The sequence below is a fragment of the Lasiosphaeria miniovina genome (assembly GCF_030549165.1).
Source record: "Lasiosphaeria miniovina strain SMH2392-1A chromosome Unknown B0T26scaffold_8, whole genome shotgun sequence".
NCBI lineage: Eukaryota > Fungi > Ascomycota > Sordariomycetes > Sordariales > Lasiosphaeriaceae > Lasiosphaeria > Lasiosphaeria miniovina.
The window spans coordinates 1,215,675-1,235,034 of NW_026848227.1; the positions used below are offsets into that span (position 1 = coordinate 1,215,675).

At 52.0% G+C, this 19,360-nt stretch overlaps 3 protein-coding genes across 3 annotated transcripts; all 3 read left to right on the forward strand.

The window, feature by feature from the left end:
• Positions 1 to 4,799: 4,799 nt before the first annotated feature.
• Positions 4,800 to 5,831, forward strand: B0T26DRAFT_815328 (GTP-binding nuclear protein; the record flags this gene model as incomplete). The annotated part of the gene is made up of 5 exons (XM_060447371.1): positions 4,800 to 4,865; positions 4,993 to 5,085; positions 5,147 to 5,300; positions 5,377 to 5,582; positions 5,640 to 5,831. The coding sequence occupies 5 exons, from the start codon at positions 4,800 to 4,802 to the stop codon at positions 5,829 to 5,831; spliced, it is 711 nt and encodes a 236-aa protein (XP_060290133.1).
• A 7,761-nt stretch (positions 5,832 to 13,592) lies between these two features.
• Positions 13,593 to 14,669, forward strand: B0T26DRAFT_493851 (uncharacterized protein). Its single transcript, XM_060435340.1, has one exon. It carries the CDS (start codon positions 13,789 to 13,791, stop codon positions 14,554 to 14,556), a length of 768 nt encoding a protein of 255 aa, XP_060290134.1. The 5' UTR covers positions 13,593 to 13,788; the 3' UTR covers positions 14,557 to 14,669.
• Positions 14,636 to 16,122, forward strand: B0T26DRAFT_493843 (uncharacterized protein). The gene is made up of 2 exons (XM_060435339.1): positions 14,636 to 14,710; positions 14,778 to 16,122. Exon 2 carries the CDS (start codon positions 14,782 to 14,784, stop codon positions 16,009 to 16,011), a length of 1,230 nt encoding a protein of 409 aa, XP_060290135.1. The 5' UTR covers positions 14,636 to 14,710; positions 14,778 to 14,781; the 3' UTR covers positions 16,012 to 16,122.
• The last annotated feature ends 3,238 nt before the right edge of the window (positions 16,123 to 19,360 follow it).

Consider the following 19,360-nt stretch of genomic DNA (forward strand, 5'->3'; position numbering starts at 1 on the left):
TGGACGCTCGCCGGGAACCTTGAGGATCTCGACAAGTCCACGAACGAGACCCACATATTACCAACTGGTATCAACCACTCGGCTGACTGCAGATGACCCTCGCTGACCACACTTCTGGCCCACTATATCTGCGCATCACCCAATCTGGCGACGCTAGCCAGCATGCGATATTCGCTTCTTGGCTTGTGTTTTCAGCGCCGTCGATGATTCTATCGCCAGATTGAGCCTAGCCGGCCGGCTAGGCCCCTGTAATACAGGGGCCTCGCCCACCACAGGGCTAGCCCGGATGACTGGGCCCCTGTTCACGCGCTATAGATACACGGTCTCCGGCCTTTACGCGTCTTCCAAGTCCGCTCTCCCGCCACACCACACCATCTACCATACCGCCTACCGCCCGCACCACACTGCACCGCACTGAACCATGGCCCGGACTTCGCAACGGAAGGCGGCGCAACTGCAAGACTCGATTACAGTGGCGGCCGTCGAGCACGCTGAGCGGACTGCTCTGAATAGTGCCGAACTACGCGCCAACGCGCGTAATGTGCACCAGCTGATCTAGCAAGACCTGCCAAAGAACACCACCATTGCGTACGAACCAAAGAAGCGAGAATCCAAGAGTTCTGTGTTTCCAAGCAGTATCACGATCGTGATACTGTTACAGAAGACAAGCTCCTCCTCTTCCTTGTCGAGCGTGTGGTACAGCGGCCGGTTAGAGGCAAGAGTTATAAGACGGCCCCTGAGAACCCCCGGACGGCTACTCGGCTAGCATGGCGATCGGTCCGGAGCTACGTCACAGCTATTACCGACCTATATTGTACCCAGAAGGCTCTAGGGATGAACAGTCACCCGTCTCCTCGTGAGCATAGCGTACGGGAATATATCAAGTCCTTACAACGCCGAGATGCAGTACGCGACAAGGCCAACTACGCTGACAAAGGCCGTGACACCCTCCTTGACGGATATACGGAGCCCCAGCTTTTACGGGTCTGCCAGGGGCTTTGGGCACAGACTGGCGAATCGCCTGAGTGCTACCTCCGTACAATTGTCGACATTCTTCTTAGTCACTATATGCTTACTCGCGGTGGCGATCATCGTGCTTTGGAGCTCTCGGATCTCTTTACCTTCGAGTTTGTCGGAGAGGGCCCTACCCGTTGTATACCGCTAATTATGACGACACGTGCTGGTAAGCAGAATCAGCACGGCCGGCTGGAGACTGCTGGCGCCCTACGGAATCGGAATCCTCAGCTTTGCCTATTAGGCGCGGTAGCTTTCTACCTTCTTTTCCGCTGGGACCTTACCAACGAGGCTTTCCCAGACTTCAGCCAACGCTCGGCCTGGTACGATATCCGACTGATCAAAGGCAATAGCAACAGCTCTGATCGTACGAAACCTTTCTCGTACAATGCGCAACGCGAGTGGGTTGTCAAAGCCTTCTCGTACGCTGGGATCACCTCCAACAAGAAGACCCATATCGGCCGCAGTTCAGGGGCTAAGACGGCTGAGTTAAAGGGGGTTTCCGAGGACCAGATTCGCCGGGCTGGCCGTTGGAACCAGGAGCAAATGGTCGGCTGTTATATGAATGCGTTGCCTCGAGAGTTTATGCGTACCATGGCCGGCCACCCGAAGCAGATTGGGTGCTTTGAGATCCGCCGCGCTAACCTCGTACCGCCACCTGAACTTTTGTCAATGATATGGCCAGAGCTTAGCCAGTGGGAGGGCCGATTTGGATCTGGTCCTGGGCAAGCCAACGACCTTGCAGCAATGGGCTTGACGAACTTGCTTTTCTACCTTCGCGAGGTAGTCCTTCAGGACTCAGCTTTCCTTATGCTGAGGTATCCAAGGAGCCCAGTCTGGCTCCATCCAGTCTTTCAGCATAGGGCATATCTCCAATACGCACAGGAGATCCGGGCCTTTACGCAAGAAGAAGAGAGGCCAAGCCAACTAGCAGTATTGACACAGGCTATGCCTGTCCTCTCTGACTTCCTCCAGTCGATCGATATGCGGAACGAGGTACGGATTACTCAACTGGACCAGAAGCTTGAGAAGACACTTAGTAGCCAGTCACAACAAGGCTCCCATATTCTATCACTGCTCTCAAATGGCCTAACAGTCCACATCAAAGCAACCAATACAGGCTCAGATGGCACGATGGGAGTTGCCATTACAGCTACCACAGGACCGGCAACCTCTGTAGAACCGGCACCCCCTGCAGAACCGGCTATCCCACCTGCAGCGCCGGCTAGCCCACCTACTGCAGGGCAACCACCGCAGTATAGCATGAGCCGCGCCATCAAAACGGTAGAGGGTCTTTGGAAGGAATGGACTGTTGGTCTACACGGCCAGCCAGCCGTACGTGATTTAGATAGTCGGTGGGGCCATAGTTGGTGGGCAGGCCGGCGGACAGAGCTGCAGTGGTATTCTCTACGGCTGGAGGTCATTAGGGAAATCGAGCGTATTGCGCGGAACCGCCGTATTGGCGAGGAGGCTGCGATGTATATCGTCCATCTACAACAGCAGCGGACTAGCTCTTCTATGGACCAGTTCTGTAAGCAATTGCGAGCTAACCAGAAGGCACAGCTTGTAGTCAAGAAGAAGTAGTAGAAAAATGGAAGAAACGGAAGCCCTGCAGGGGTCAGTTTGCTAGGTTACGATATGGGCGAATATTTTCCACTGCTGACTGGCGCTGACGGCACGGCCGGAATTTGGCGCTAATGCATCAACAAGCGGCTGACCAAGCCACCAAACGCGGGGTGTGGATATCTTATTGATATCACATACAACACTGCGTTAATTGAGAGCGAAAAGTGCTTGTATTCGGAAGGAAAGGAAAGGTGGGCATAGCCTAGATACCAGATTGCTGGTGTGACGGCAGTTAATAGCAAATAGGAAAGAATCGCTAATGTAGCTATACCATTGTCCAAGGATTCTGAGATGAAGAAGAAAAGAAAATTTACAGAGGTGCTATTCAGGGTGCAGGGTTTAGGTAGGAGCTGGGGAGCGCACGGGCCTACAGGGCTTGGCGGAGTCTCCTACCCTCAGCCCGATCAGGACTAGTGTGAGGTCAGCTCCAAAGAGGGGTCACACTGCTGGCGGTCCTAGCCGTGACAGAGGGGGATACATATAGTAGCATCACTAGCCGCAGCACGGATAAGGAGAAGGCAAATGTCACGGCACAGCGCATTGTGAGTTCATTATCGCTGGCCGTGTTACGTCATCTTCCAAGAAACCTAATTAGGCTTAGTTTGTGGGTCACGTGTAAACTTCGCCCGCAAACCTCCTTTCATAGAAAAAGCCCAATTAGGTTAGGGTGTAGTCACGTGCAAACTCCGCTCACAAACCTTTTTCCACCAATCGCAGCTTCTGCGATCCTTCTTTCTTTTTCTTCTCTAGCTTAGTTTTACACCAAATCAATACTTTATCTTACTGGCATTGTCCTTTAAATCTTATTAACCGTGACAGCAAAGGAGAAGGTAAAGGAGAAGGCAAAGGAGAAGGCAAAGGAGAGAAGTCAAAAGGGAGAAGGACTAAAGTAGTCATCACCAGCCACAACAGGAACAAGAGAAGGCGAAAGAGAGAGAGACTGACATAGTACCATCACCAGCCACAGCACAGACAAGAAGGCAAAGGAGAGAGGACTGACGTAGTCACTACTAGCCACAACACAAGATAAAGTAAGGAGAGACTGTATTTTTTCCTGCTTCTCTGTCCAGTTGTTGTAGCCTGGGTAAGCACGGCCCGTGGAAAACGAGGAGCGGATGAAGTCGTCATTGTATCATGCCCACGCTTTCATAGTCGTACTAGAGGTTGGGCATCTGTTAGACCCTGCGGGCCAACTCAGCACTAGTTGAGCGAAGCACTTTCCATAAGTTGTGTGGTGGAAGAGTGGCGCTCTTCGGCAAGAATCGGCGCGTACGTAATAGCCATGCGAGAGCGCAAGCGGGAATCGGGTCGAGTATTCATGCCAAGATGCTGAAAGAGTCAATGTAGCCCGTGTCGGCTTGGAAGCCGTCTCGCTGAGCACAGATATCCGCGCTAACGGGGCAGGGCATGGGTCGGATAGTTGGCAGGGCATGGGTTAGATGGTTAGCGGGAGTCATGGCACGACAAAGCCCTTGTCGCAGGATGCACGCTTACTCCAGCTTGTTGAGTTGTAGCAGGCCCGCGTACTCTAGCCTGTTGAGTTGTAGCAAGCCCGCGAATACCTCAGGTTGTCGATGATGGCCTCCTCGGGAACTCGGGAAGTGAGGATTATCCCATCGATAATCTCGGGACCAGCCATCTCTCCGAGTCACCACCAACTATGACAAACCACACCAACCATAACAAGCCACACCAACCATAACAAAACCACGTCAGCCCAAATTACCGCACTAACCACCGCATCTGAGTCACGTGACTCCAATCAACCCGCCGCCCAACTAGATTTTCCAAGCTGCTGCTCCCAAGGAAGCTGCCCTTTTTTTTCCCAGGTTGCTGCTCCCAAGGAAGCTGCCTTTTTTTTTTCAAAATAACATTACTACCCAGGTGCCAAACGTCTTCCCTATTCTTACTGCCCGACCCATTGATTTTTCGAGCCCCCCACTCTACCGGAATCGCAAACGTGCGTTCTCCCCGCTTATTTAGCTCTCCTCTGCCGCGTCTCTCCTCAGCCGCGTCTCTCCTCAGCGCGTCTTTCTTCCTCGACATCTGCGGATTTTTGAAAAATCCCCCAGTGCCCCCCCCCGGCTAACATCGTACTTAATCAGACTTGTTTACCGTCCCACAACACCAATCCGCAACACTAATCTACTCCACGCATCATGGCTGAACCTCAGACAATCCCCACCTTCAAGCTGGTCCTAGTTGGCGATAGAGGCATTGGCAAGGTGAGTTTGTCGGACCTTTGATCATTCTTGTCGTCGCGCCCCTCGTCTCTCGCAAGACGGAATACCGGGGCTGTAGGCGGGCCATCGGGCTTAGCCTTTTCATTAACAGACTTGACTTTGCGCGTAGACAACCTTCGTCAAGCGCCATTTGACAGGCGAGTTTGAGAAGGAGTACATAGCCACGCTTGGTGTCGAAGTCTACCCTCTCGATTTCACCACGGTACGTTAGATCGCCCCGCCTAATGATGCGCCAGAAGCGCCGGATTTCTAACGCGTCACAGAACTTTGGCAAGATCCGGTTCGACGTCTGGGACACGGCTGGTCAGGAGAAGTTCGGCGGTCTCCATGATGGCTATTACATCAACGGGCAGTGCGGTATCGTCATGTTCGACGTGACTTCTCGCATCACGTACAAGAACGTCCCTAACTGGTACCGTACGTAGCTGCCCGCCCTAGCGAGCCCCACCCATCCGGCCCGCGCGCCATGATATGTGCTAACGCAATCTCGTAGGTGATCTTATCCGCGTCTGCAACAACGTCCCCGTTGTTCTCTGCGGTAACAAGGTCGACATGAAGGAGCGTAAGGTCAGGGCCAAGAACATTACTTTCCACCGGAAAAAGAACCTCCAATATTATGATATCAGCGCCAAGTCCAATTATAACTTCGAGAAGCCCTTCTCTTGGCTCACGCGCAAGCTCCTTAACTGCCCTACTTTGGTGAGTTAGCGCTCTTTTAACTCTTGATTGAGTATGTTTCTAAGACAACGTGTCCAGGAATTCGTCGCCGCCCCTGCTCTCTTTCCCCCCACCACTTTCGTTGACGAGGAGGAAATCAAGGCGCGCCAGGCCGAGATGGACGAGGCCATGGCTCAGCCTCTTCCCAGCGATGAAAATGATGACGACCTTGAAACCGTTTGCAAGGCGGCGAATTGGTGGTCATGTGTGGTGGAGCCGAGGGTGGACTAGGATGGTTATGCCCGTTACGAAGGGTAATTATCTCCCAAACACAGAGGGCGAATAAGAGCATGAAGATGGGATTACGGACTAACGTATTAGGCAATGGAAGGTTGGCAGCAGTCGATTCGGGTACGGGCGAAGGAGCCGATGGCAATATTTTGCTCTTTGACATCTGGTTGATGAGGACTAAATCCAGCTGAAACGGAAGTAGATTTCCAAGTTACCGACCACAACACATTCAGTTGTACTAGGTAGAGCATGTGCGACCAAGTCACGCAAGCATTCTCTTCTATATAACTAGGCTCTTTCTCATATCTTTTCTCATACCGCCGGGTGATAAACGTGTCTCGCTTTCAACGCTGCCCGTTTTGGGTCTTATTTGGGCGGTGAAGCCCTCCCTACTTGTTCTTGGCGAGGCAAATACCAAGTTTCCGTCTCCATCCCACTAGAGCCGGCGGCAACGTTGGCTGCGTTGAGAATAAACGAACAAAAAAAATCAAAACCTTGACCTGATTTATGAACCGGAGCGCTTACCTCACCATTCAGGAGGCCCGTCTTGGACGCCTCCTATTATTGAGTCTCGAGGTAGTGTAGTCCCAGGCCCTCCTGCGTATGATGTTGCTCGGATGGTGGCTGGCAGTTGACGTACAGGACGCGGGCCGTTGTTGGGTCTCGGGTAGTTGTACCAATAGGGGGGAAGCGCCGACGAAGCGTACGTGGGGCCCCTGCGGGGCTCACGCACGTCGCGAACCTCGACAATGCCCATGCTCTTTACTTTGTCACCTTCCCACCTATCTATGTACGGTACCCATCCCATGCTAGTCTAGATATGACCAGGCTGGGTAACTCTCGCGTGAGCTATCGTGCCCGGGTCGCGTAACGGTGGCCTCAATGCTTGACTAGGAATCTTGGGCCTGAACACGTAAACGGAGTTCCTGGATATGACCAAGCTGTGTACCGTGAGCTATCGTGCCTAGGTCGCGCAAACGTAGCCCCAATGCTTGACCAGGCAAAAATCCGGAGCCAATGCTTGACCAGGCAAAAATTAAGGTACTTTCAGCTTATCGCCGACTGACAAGGAATTTGTGCATAGAAACCAAGTCAGCTAGAGGCGGCAGCAGTAATATCTCTGCTGTAAACGCCAAAGGTTAAACTTTTCCTTAGCATTACACGATACCGCTATCTAATTCCTCTAAATCTAAATCCCCGATTCCCGCCCAAATCCCTGATTCCCGCTCGCACACAGAGTTGTCGTGCTTTTTGTGACCACCTTGTGCCAGACCCGACGAGCATCTTCCCCGGCCTAAACACGCGAAACCACCAAGGTCCTGATCCACACATGGGCTAGAGAGCACCGGCTAGGCTAGCAATTGCACAATTTGTGCAAAGAGTACAACGCCACAGCCAAAAAAATGGTAGAGAGCCGTCCAAATACAGGCCGGGGCCCCATATAGGTCGGTTGAGCTTGATTCGGTTAGGTTGGGCACCAGATTCAGACCCTTGATGCCTTGCGTGATGCCCTGCCCCACCGGATCTTGGGTGTTTTCGTTGTCTTGTGCCCTGAACCTTTGTTCACTAGGTAAACAAGCCGTATAATCTGTGGTGTTGTTGCAAGCCCGCGTAACGACCGCACAATGACCTCTCGAAGCTCGCAAACTAGTCGTTGGAGCTCACATACGAATTGATTAAGGAGGTGCACGTCTCCTATTCGGCAGGTCTGCTCCTAAGCACCAGAAAAGGCGGCGGCTTTCTTCGTGATATATATGAAGAGTGGGCTAGCGAACTCAACAAGCGGTCAGGCTTCGCCTTGACATGTATCGGTCTAGCCTCGCCCTGACATGTATCGGTCTGGCCTCGCCCTGACATGTATACAATGTCAGGACATATATACAATGTCAGGATTGCTGCATGAAAATGAAGAAGGCGAGGCAGGTCAAGTGCATCTTGGATCGTTCGGGAACCTCTTACCCACGTACGCCCATCGGCGATGGGAGAGATGGCCGGGCAGCAGGCTGCCGCTCCCGGCTCCTGAGACAATGTCCGTTCCACAGAGAGATCAGCCAGAGTTAGGGCGTCCACGGCGGCTTCCAACAGAGAGCGTTAATGTCAAAGGCGGCTTCCAATAGAGAGTGTTAATGTTGGAATTTGTCAAGCAGAAGGGCCTCGAAGGTTCTAGATAGAGACTTCGCCACCCACTTTGCCACCATAATAGTAGTATAAGAAGGGGCTTCTGGCACTGCCAGAAAGCTAGAGAGAAGAACACACATCTACAATCCATCACTTGAACCACCAGCTTTCGGCGTACAGTTACTCCCTGTTGATTCCAGTACCGGTACCCTGGTGAATCCAATAGTTAATGTTGAAAAAGTCGCCGTACCCCGGCAGGCAGGAGCAAGAGCGTTAATATTAAGCTGCGTTGATACTTCGTGAAGGATTTCCACAGGGTGGGCGACGAATAACAATATTCGCGTATTTGTCAGCGGATAATTCCGTATTTGGAATATCGCAAATATTGACGAATATTCGTTCGCTTAGTCAGCCTGCCAGAAGTGCCCAAAAACAGCCAACGAATATTCGTCTGCTTACCTAATCTGCCAGCACAGCCAACAAATATTTGGCTGCCCAACCTAACCTAACCACCACAAATTCTACCAAATCCTTCCAATTCACATCAGGAAAGATGTCTTTCATCTCTGAGGATTCTTCAATATCCAGAGATACGGGCCGAATTCTGAGCCCAATCACAGAGCACACACGACCACCCCAAGACGAAGAACCGGCACGAAAAGGCAAAAACCGCATGTATTATTGCAAATATTGCCCATCATGGAGTGCTCAAAACACATCGAACTTCCGGCAACACATTCAATCCAAGCATGGTATTGCAATTATCAGCCAATCGAGGAAAGCCGACGATTCCAGCCATACAACACTGCAATCTCTATATGAGAAAGCAATGGTGATCAATCAGACCTCTGAGTTTGATGCTCAAATCTTGAAACGAGCGTTAAATAAAGAGGTTATCACACAGGCGATTATTTCGCTTATTGTTGTTGAGAATCTTTCTTTCCGGATCGTCGAAAGCCCCTATTTTCACACCCTTTGCAAAGCTCTTAATCCAACGGCATCAAACGAGATCCTTTCATCACATTCGACTATCAGAGAGCATATCAGAAAATCCTGGCTTTTTAATAAGGATCTTATTCGGAAGAAACTTCAATCATCCCGCTCAACAATCCACCTCTCCCTCGATGTTTGGACTTCTCCAAACCAGAAACTGTTCCTTGCAGTTTGTGCTCATTTTGTGGATTTCGAATCAGAAACCCTTCAAAAAGCACTTATCGGCCTTCCATCTATCCAGTCACATCATGCAGCAACACAATACGAAGCCCTCATCTGTATTCTTAAGGATTACAATATCTGTTCAAAAGCTGGGGCAATTATTAGCGATAACGCTTCTACCAACGACAGTCTTTGCAAAATTCTCGAAGCAACCTTCAGCGAAATGGCAGTCCCTTGGTTATCATCAGATAATCGAATCCGATGTAATGGGCATATTATCAATCTTGCTATCCAGGCATTTCTATTTCAAGCAGTCGATGAACACAACAAAGGGGCAGATAAGGAGGCTCAGATCTCTGATGATCTAAACCCTCTGATTAAACTCCATAATATTGTCCGCCATATCCGAGGATCTCCTGCTCGAATCCGCCAATTTACTCAGCTTGCTGGTCGAATGATCCCTTTAGATAATTCAACACGATGAAACAGTTGGTATTTAATAGTTCAAGTTGCTATTGAGCATGAGGGTTCAATTTATTCATATACCGAGTCCTGGTATGAATATCTTCAGAAGGATTTTCTTTTTCCGGAAGAATGGGAATATCTTCGAGCGATATCGACTTTCTTACATCCGTTTTATCGAGCAACAAAGTGTCACGAATCCCTGTAGATTCCCTGTGGTTATGCACCAAGGTGGGGCATGCACTTTTGGCGCGAGCCAATCAGGAGTGTTCCAGGATTCCGAGCTCTGGAGCTCGGGGACACGGGACAGGTCCGACCGGGCGGTGACCCGGACGCGGGACCACGGGACAACGGAACCACTGTTATTGGTTACGTAGATAGATATATACGACGATCGTGTCCACGGTCTTAGATAGTTCTTGCTTGGTTCTTCAAGCAAGCAATACACATTCGCTGCACTCATACACTTTGAGTGGCATTCCGATTTGACTGTATTACCCGTGCGATAGGAGCTTGCCCTTTGTTCTATCTTCATAATTACCAACCCCAGCATTCTGTGGAGCCCGTGCTCCCTTACAGACAGACGACCCTAACAGTCGAGTGATTTGTAATACAAAGGCTACAGAGGGAGATCAAGCGACAATTGACCGAGTTCTATTCACAATGGACATCCTTATTCAGCATTTCAAGAAAAGCCTTTTAACACATCAGTCAAACAGTCTTCTATCTTCTCGGATCGAAAATAGCTAGGCTATATTCGACAAATATTATTTAAAGACAGAGGACTCTCCATATTACGCAGCAGCAGTAATTTTCCATCCATCACGGCGAACCTTATATCTCAAACAAAACTGGGATAAGAAATGGATACGGCTAGCAATCAACTCTGTCAGAGATCTCTGGGAAAGGCATAAAGATCACTCAGTAAACGCCTCTCCAACACCGCCATCAATGTAGGTTGATGATCTTGATGAATTCGACATCCTTGCTCAAAACCTTGATGTTCTTCCACGACAACAAATAAAGGATGAATTCGAAGATTATATCTCAGAAGCTGCAATTTCGATCCAAACTTCAGCATTATCCTGGTGGCTGAATACACAACAACAACAACGCTGGCCAAGGCTATCTCAACTGGCAATCAACATTTTATCCATTCCGGCAATGAGTGCTGAGCCAGAGCGAGTGTTTTCTGGGGCTCGTCGTACAATCTCTTGGGAAAGAATGCAACTAGGTGAAGATACTATTGAGTTTCTTGAGTGCTTGAAGCATTGGATGAAGTCAGGGCTTGTAAATAGTGGCTTGGAGGAGATGGATCTTGATGACTAGGTGGATTTGGTGGGCTTGGCGAATATTGAAATGATTACTAAGCAGATTTGACGAATATTCGTTGATGTGTCAGCAAATGTTGACGAATATGCGATATTTGATTTGTCAGCGAACGAATATATCGCCGCCCACCCTGATTTCCAAGCAATCGTATTCGAGACATGCGCGGCAGGCCTGGCTGGGTGCTCTGCTCTGGATGCACATCTAGAAAGGCCATTTTTTCAGCAGATGCGTTTTGTAGCTCAGGGCACATGAATGGCAGGTACTGCCCACCTTCGCACGTCACTATTACAAACCACTCGACTGTTAGGGTCGTCTGTCTGTAAGGGAGCACGGGCTCCACAGAATGCTGGGGTTGGTAATTATGAAGATAGAACAAAGGGCAAGCTCTTATTGCACGGGTAATACAGTCAAATCGGAATGCCACTCAAAATGTATGAGTGCAGCAAATGTGTATTGCTTGCTTGAAGAACCAAGCAAGAACCATCTAAGACCGTGGCTACGGTCGTCGTATATATCTATCTAAAGTGGGCCAATCAGGATCCTCAGTGTCTACGCCCTGCGGGTCCAGGGCGCTCTGCTCACAGGGCGCAGGAGCCCCACGGGGCGCCCGCCCTGTCCGCCCTGTTGGCCTTAGCAGCTAGTCGGACGGGGCGCTTCCTGATTGGCCGCATCCCACGCGGAGCGGGGACTGCCCGTCCCCACCTCGTTACCCAATCATGGAGCAGGACAGAGCGCCTCCTGCACTTTTGAACCAGGATCGTAACAAGAGGGTGTCGGTTTGCACGAGGGACGACCAAGCATCGGGGAGAGGTGTCGGTATCTTTGGAGCGGCTGCTGAGGTTTAGCAATGTACCGCTGCTAGAAGTTCTTGATGCCTGCGACAAGGGGCGCCATACCTACGCCTCTGCCATGTCCTACGCCTCTGCCATGGCCCTGATGCCTAGAAAGCAGTGATGCTTTGGCTTCTGCCAGAAAGCAGTGATGCTTTGGGCTTCTGCCAGATGTCACCTGCTCGCACAGAACCGTGATGTCTGCCACTTGCATCGGTAGACCCGGAGTCTTCTTTCTCTTTATCGGCAGCGTCCTTGAGGAGACGGTCATGGATTGGGCCGTCTTTCAGCTCCTGCTTGAGGGCCCGTCGTACGCGCTCCTCTTCTCGCTCAACTTCACGCCTCTCCATTATTTGGCGATAGCCCTGGCAAGTCAGGGTCTATGTCCTTGACGCCTGCGCCATGGGCATCCCCCCGATGTGCCACAGCCTGACGCCTCAGCCCCCTGTGCCGCCGAACACCGCGGCTGTCTACTGTTTACCGACATCTCCCGGCCGTTGCGTTCACGGGCCGCCGTGGCCTACCGTCGGTCGGATGATGTTTGTGCCGTGTTCCCTGTGTGCGGTGTCAGTGGGATGATGCTCCGCGCGTGGGTTCGTGCCGTGTTACCTTTAGAGGCCCCTGTGGTCCACCGTATACCATGCGCGCCGTGTTCCCTGTCCGCGGTCCACGGTCAGTTAGATGATACCCAGGCTCTGTAGACCACCGTCGGTTAGATGATGCTTTGCGGGTTGCGTGCCAGTTACCTTTGGAGAGGCGTCTGTGGTCCACTGTCGGTCAGGTTATGCTTCGCGCGGGTTGCTGCGGTGATTCCTACTGGCTGTCTCGGTGAAAAACCCTTCCCTCTAGACGAGTCTGCAGTCCACTATCTGTCACATGATATTTTGCGCGGCAATAGGCTGCCTGGCGAGAAACCCTGGAGCCATTTTACCTTTGGAAAGGCAACATCAGAGTCTGCGGTCTACTGTCACATTATGCTTTGGGCGCAGGCTGGCTGCGGTAATTCCTACGGTGAAAAACCTTGCGTCATTTTACCTTTGGACATGCGGCTGTCTGGCGAGAAACCTTGGTGCCATTTTACCTTTTGGGATAGTCCACCATCGGTCAGATAAGCTTTGGGCGCGGGTTGGCGGCTATAATTCTTAGTGCTGGTGCCATTTTGCCTTTGGACATGGTAGTTCCTGCTGTCTGGGTGAGAAAGCCTCGTGCCCTTTTGCCTTGACAGCGGCCTACATCTAGTCCCCGCGGCAACTCCTGCCGGTCAGAAAGCTTCGTGTTATTTTCATTTTACCTTCACAGCGGCCCCGGCTGCTGGCCAGACAGCCTCTACTTCTCAACCTTGCCCAACATGTGCCTCGGGAAGGAGCCTCTGAATTCTCACTGGAACAAGCCTCGTAACTTCTTCACGTCTGCTGCACTCGCTCCTCGGTGACCAGCTCTTGCCGCTTTACTCCCGACCTCGTAAGAATACTGCCTTCTGTTTTCTGCTGCTTTCCTCGTAAGAATACCCGTATCGTTTACTACTGTCTTCCCACTTCGCGTCACGTCGGCTCAACTCGCTTCTCGGTGACCAGCTCTTTGCGCTTTCCTCGTAAGAATACCGTGTCTCCTTACTGCCGCCTTGACCGCCCCCAGTACATCCCCCGGTGAGCCAAATTTTGCCTTTACCGCCCCCAGTACCTGCCCAGTACCTTTCTCCGGTGAGCCAACTGTTGCCTTTTTACTTCCACTCCTCATCTCCTTCACGCACCTTCCGCAACCCGAAGCAGATTAGGACTGTACTCTCGAGCACCTTCCGCACGCGAGATTAAGACTGCTACTCTCTAGCACCTTCCGCACGCCCTCGAGATCCCCCCGAGCACCTTCCCTCAACCTGGTAAGTCGGCGCGTGCCTTGCTGCCTAAACTGCTCCCGCTTTTGCCTTCCCACTTCGACCTTCATCCTCCAACACACTTCGACCTTCACCCTCCAACACTTCGACCTTCATCCTCCACACTTCGACTCTACATCGTCCACCACACTTTCTTGACCGTCACATCACCACACTATCTTGACCGTACATGATACTCTTCTTGATTGTACATCGTCTACAATTCATCTACTTCAACATCCTCTACTTCAACATCCTCTACTTCACTGCTCCCGCGCACGGCTACTTTACTGTTCGCGAGTACGTCTGCCTCACTGCTCCCGATCGGCGAGCCTTTTTTCCCGCGCACCAGTCCTGCCCTTTTACTTCCTCACCTGTCACCACACCTCCGCAAGCCAAAACCACTAACCGTCTCGTCAGCAGCCTCAAGTCCATCTGTCCGCTAACCGTCCTCGGTCGGCAGTCAGCAGTCTCGCGGAAAGCCCTTGGTGAGTTCAATCTTTGTAGTTTGCCTTTCCATCCTGCAACTCTTTCCAGTTTGCTTTTCTATTCTACTGACCGTTCTCGCCAGCTCAGTCAAACTCCAATTTCGAGTTTGTACCACTCGGTAAGTTCTAACTGCCATGCCGCCCCCACTGCTGGTATACTCGTGATACCTACCTCACCCGAGCCTCTTTTTTTCAGGCCGAGGCAATTCCTGCCGCCGACCTTTGGCGCGCACAGGAAACCTTGCTGCCCCGGCACACAGAAACCTTCTTCACATCTCCTCGCGCTTCCACACCTCTACCTACTTTTCACTTCTACCTCAGCGCACTTCATCGCACTCTCACCTACTTTCACTGCCTGCTCTTGCATTTCAGCATCACATGCCCGCAATCAGCATCACGTGCCCGCACAGAATCTAACAGACGGTAGAAAGTCAAACTGCAAGAGCTATCCGGCACGCGCAGCCCACTAGCCAAACCGTAACAAGTAGGCAACCTCCCCTCTCCAAGATCTTCCTCGTGCACCAACACTGACTCAGACTACAGCCAGTCTACTCGAACAGCTTACAGCTTTCAACTTCCTCCAGACCCCATCTCTGATCCCACGTGGCAATCACTGCACATCAAGCAAGTCTATCTCTATCCCCGTTGCCTCTCGCCGTTGTCTTGGAGCAGCTACGCTAACAAGCTACAGCACCATGGACGCCGCACTTAGAAAAGACTTCCGCGACGCCATCTCGCACATGCAAGGCCTGATCAATACTGCCAACAATGCTCTTGAAGATGCTGAAGAGGAGAAACACGACTATCGGGAGACGAATCTCGAGCTGCAGATTATTTGCTACAACAAGGACCAGATCATTGCTGAGCAGAAGAAAGATCTCGAGGAGCTGGGCAATGCTGTCCAGACCCTGCACTTGAAAATCTCGCGCTTGGAGTGGGCCGGCGCGTGCCAGATACAGGTTGTCGACAATTTGCAGCGCGACTCGGACAAGCTCGATGAAGCCAAGGCCAAGCTTGGCAAGGTGATTCGGGAGCGCAATGAGGCTCAAGACACCATCCACGAGCTCAAAGAAGAGATCAAGAAAGTCCGCCTTAACGATCAGGAGAGGTTCATTAACACTGTCGAGGACATGGGAAACAGGCTTGGCGATGCCGAGTACCTGGTCCATACTCAGAAGACGGATATCAAAAAGGCCAAGGAGACCATCTCCAAGCAGAGCACGCAGATCAAGAAGCTGAAGGCGGACGTGGCGGGTGCCAACCAGACGCGGGACTCGGCGCTGGTCACGGTCAACAACCTGCAAGCCATGATTTCTCACATGCGCATCACCGCCAACGGCCAGGACATCAAGATCACCGACTTGACTCTGGACGGCAAGCGCAAAGCCTGGTCGGCTAGTGTCCAGGAAAACACCATGAAGCACATGGAGGACTACATAGGGCAGGTTGAGGCCATGCACCTAGACCTAATGGCGCGCATCCAGAAGACTGAGGCACGCCTCCAAGCAGCCAATTCAGCCAATTCAGCCGTGGGCACCCTGACTGCCTTCCTGGCCTCCAAGGGCCACTCTGTTTTCTGCCTAGTCCCGCAAGCCCCTGCTCAGGGCAGCAGCACCACTAACAACAACTCTGCTCAGCAGCACAATGCTCAGGGCAGCAGCACCACCAACAACAACTCTGCTCAGCAGCACAATGCTCAGGGCGGCAGCACTATCAACAACTCTGCTCAGCAGCACCATGCTCGGGGCAGCAGCACCACCGTTGCTGCTACTGGCTCTGTTTCCACATGCTCTGCTCACCCTGATGTCTCTGGCGCCCGCGCGGCCGAGCGCGAGGCGGCCAACCACCACAGCATGGTGTTGGCCAAGAGACAGCTGATTGCCACCCTGATGGATAACGCCATGCCATCAAGGAGAACTTTTTAGGCGGGCGCTCTGTCATGACGTCTTCTTTTCGGGCCCTCCGTCACGGCGTCTTTTTTTCGGGCCCTCTGTCACGACGTCTTCTGGGGACCTCTTTCTTTCCTGCTGGCTTGTTTCTGCTGGCTTGGTTCTTTGTGTGGAGACGGATGCTAGACACGACGACGAACGGGTCTAGGTTTTCTTTTTTAAATCTTCCCCTTATATCCTTTCCGGTCGGGTCTCTTCATGGGTTTTTTTCCGGCCTACTTTTCGAAGGAGGTCGGTAAGCGGAGGCGGCGGCGGGGCTGTTGGGTTTTGCACGGGTTGGTGAGGGGTGGTAGACCGTGCGTCTCGCAGCGTTCGTGGCCTTTGTCTTGCGTGTCTGCTGCGGCTGGTGGGTAGTTAGTGCCGTAGGGGGGGGCAAGGACTTTCTATGTTATTCGTGGCTTCTCGTCAACATTGCCGGGGGGGGGGGGGGGGGGGGGAGTTCTAATTATACACACATAGTAGAGCGAAGCTGCAGCAGCGGTTCAGCACGGATAGCACAGATAGCACAGATAGCAGCAGCTAGTTCAACACGGTTACTGCGTAATGGTGTTGGTGTCTTTGTGTGTGGTGTTTGTCGTGTGGTCGGGGTGTGTGTCGGGGCTGGTGTTGTGTGCTCGGGGCTGGTGCTGCGATGGCGGGTGCTGGTGCTGCCGCCATGGTGGCAGCCCGTGCCGTGGCAGCTTCTTGTCTGGTGCTGCCGCCGTCGTTGAAGCCCGTTGCCGTCGCAACCCGTGCCGTCGCAACTTGTTGTCTCGTGCTGCCGCCGTTGTGGCCGCCCTGTCCCGCCTGCCTGCCCCTTTGTCCGTGCTGCGGCAGCTGGCGCGCCGGTCCCCCTGTTGTCTGCTGCGCTGGGGCAGCCTGCAGTATGCAGCACGCATACATGCTCGTAGGCACGTAGGCACGTATGCAGGCAGGTAGATATCTGTCGGTCTTGTCTAGCCGGCAGATATGTGTCTGTCTGTCTGTCTAGCCGGCACAGCAGCACCCATTCATTGACATTTCTTTACTTGGTGATGGTGCTGCTGCGGCTGGTGATGCTACCATGTCTGTCATCCACCCCTCTCGGCTGCCGTGCTGGAGCAGCATACACGCACATCTGCCATGGCAGCATACACGCACATGTGCCTTACTATCGTTATTTTGCCTCCCATCTGCCGCGCTGGGGCAGCATACATACATGTGCCTTACTGTCGTTATTTTTATTGTGGTGACAAAATATATAGAAAGTATATCGGCCGACCAACTCTAGGAGGGGCTAATCCCCATACTAAATGTGTGGGCGAGAACCCATATTTAGGCGAGAACCCATGTGGAGGCTAGTGGCCCAAGCGTTCAACCAGGGCTAAGCCGGGTAACAATTTTGCCTCCCTACGGCTCGCTTCATGTTGTTTTAGTCGGTTTAGTAGAAGTCGAAGCTTCCACCTCGTCACTATAAAATGGCCTATCCCAAACCAGCGCCAGGCGTTTCTAATGAGCCACCGGGCTCCTGACGAGCCACCGGGTTGCTGGCAAACTGGGGGTTGACTTTCAGGGACGGCAGAAAGGGGAAATAAGAGTAGAAATAAAGAAGAGCGAATGTAAATGAGGGGAAAGAAGAAAGCACCTAGACTGTAAGAGAAGGCAGGTACGCCTGATCAAGGTGGTCACAATAGGAGCAACAAGCAGGGTGAGCAATGACTGGTATTAGCGTAAGACTTCAACCTAGCTTGAGCTAAAGAGGTGTGCGAAGGCCATGGTCTATATATACGTGAAAGGGGTTACGAGTCATCCTTGCGTGGCCAGGGTGGTAGTGGCGATAGTGCGTGGCCCTGGTAGCGGTGGCGATAGTGGCGATGGTGGCGAGGGTGGCCCTGGTGGTGGTGGCGGTGGCCATGGTGGCTACGAGGGTGGTTTCCTTACATAGACACACGATAACAATATCCCTCGAAACGAGCTCACAGACCATTACTCTTTATTCTAACGGTATTTTCGTTTTGCAGACATAGCACATGTAGGTCCAAGGGCTAGGTAGCTAACCGGGGCCTTGTCTACCAAGACACATGTATTGATGTGGCTGACATAATTCACGAGAGCGAGTCCAGATGATGTAGAAAGGAGAGCACTTCGAAATCGGTATGAACAAGTCCCGGCAATCTATAGTGACTATTGCGAATGTATTACAAACCACTCGACTGTTAGGGTCGTCTGTCTGTAAGGGAGCACGGGCTCCACAGGATGCTGAGGTTGGTAATTATAAAGATAGAACAAAGGGCAAGTGTCACGAATCCCTGTGGATTCCCTGTGGTTATGCACAAAGGTGGGGCATGCACTTTTGGCGCGAGCCAATCAGGAGCGTTCCAGGATTCCGAGCTCTGGAGCTCGGGGACGCGGGACAGGTCCGGTCGGGCAGTGACCCGGACGCGGGACCACGGGACAACGGAACCACTGTTATTGGTTACGTAGATAGATATATACGACGATTGTGTCCACGGTCTTAGATAGTTCTTGCTTAGTTCTTCAAGCAAGCAATACACATTCACTGCACTCATACACTTTGAGTAGCATTCCGATTTGACTGTATTACCCGTGCGATAGGAGCTTGCCCTTTGTTCTATCTTCATAATTACCAACCCTAGCATTCTGTGGAGCCCGTGCTCCCTTACAGACAGACGACCCTGACAGTCGAGTGGTTTGTAATACATTCGCAATAGTCACTATAGATTGCCGGGACTTGTTCATACCGATTTCGAAGTGCTCTCCTTTTTACATCATCTGGACTCGCTCTCGTGAATTATGTCAGCCACATCAATACATGTGTCTTGGTAGACAAGGCCCCGGTTAGCTACCTAGCCCTTGGACCTACATGTGCTATGTCTGCAAAACGAAAATACCGTTAGAATAAAGAGTAATGGTCTGTGAGCTCGTTTCGAGGGATATTGTTATCGTGTGTCTATGTAAGGAAACCACCCTCGTAGCCACCATGGCCACCGCCACCGCCACCAGGGCCACCCTCGCCACCATCGCCACTATCGCCACCGCTACCAGGGCCACGCACTATCGCCACTACTACCCTGGCTACGCAAGGATGACTCGTAACCCCTTTCACGTATATATAGACCATGGCCTTTGCATACCTCTTTAGCTTAGGCTAGGTTGAAGTCTTACGCTAATACCTATCACCGCACAGTCAATCGAATGAGACAAGGCTGCATTTACCGGGCTGTATTCGTAGAATCTAAAGCTAAGGCAAGAAAGAAGGAAGGAAGGAATCGAGAGCGGCTAGGCGGCCGTGGGGAAATAGTTGTAGGCGCTAAGGAGTGGAGCTCCTGCAAGAGTGCACGAGCCA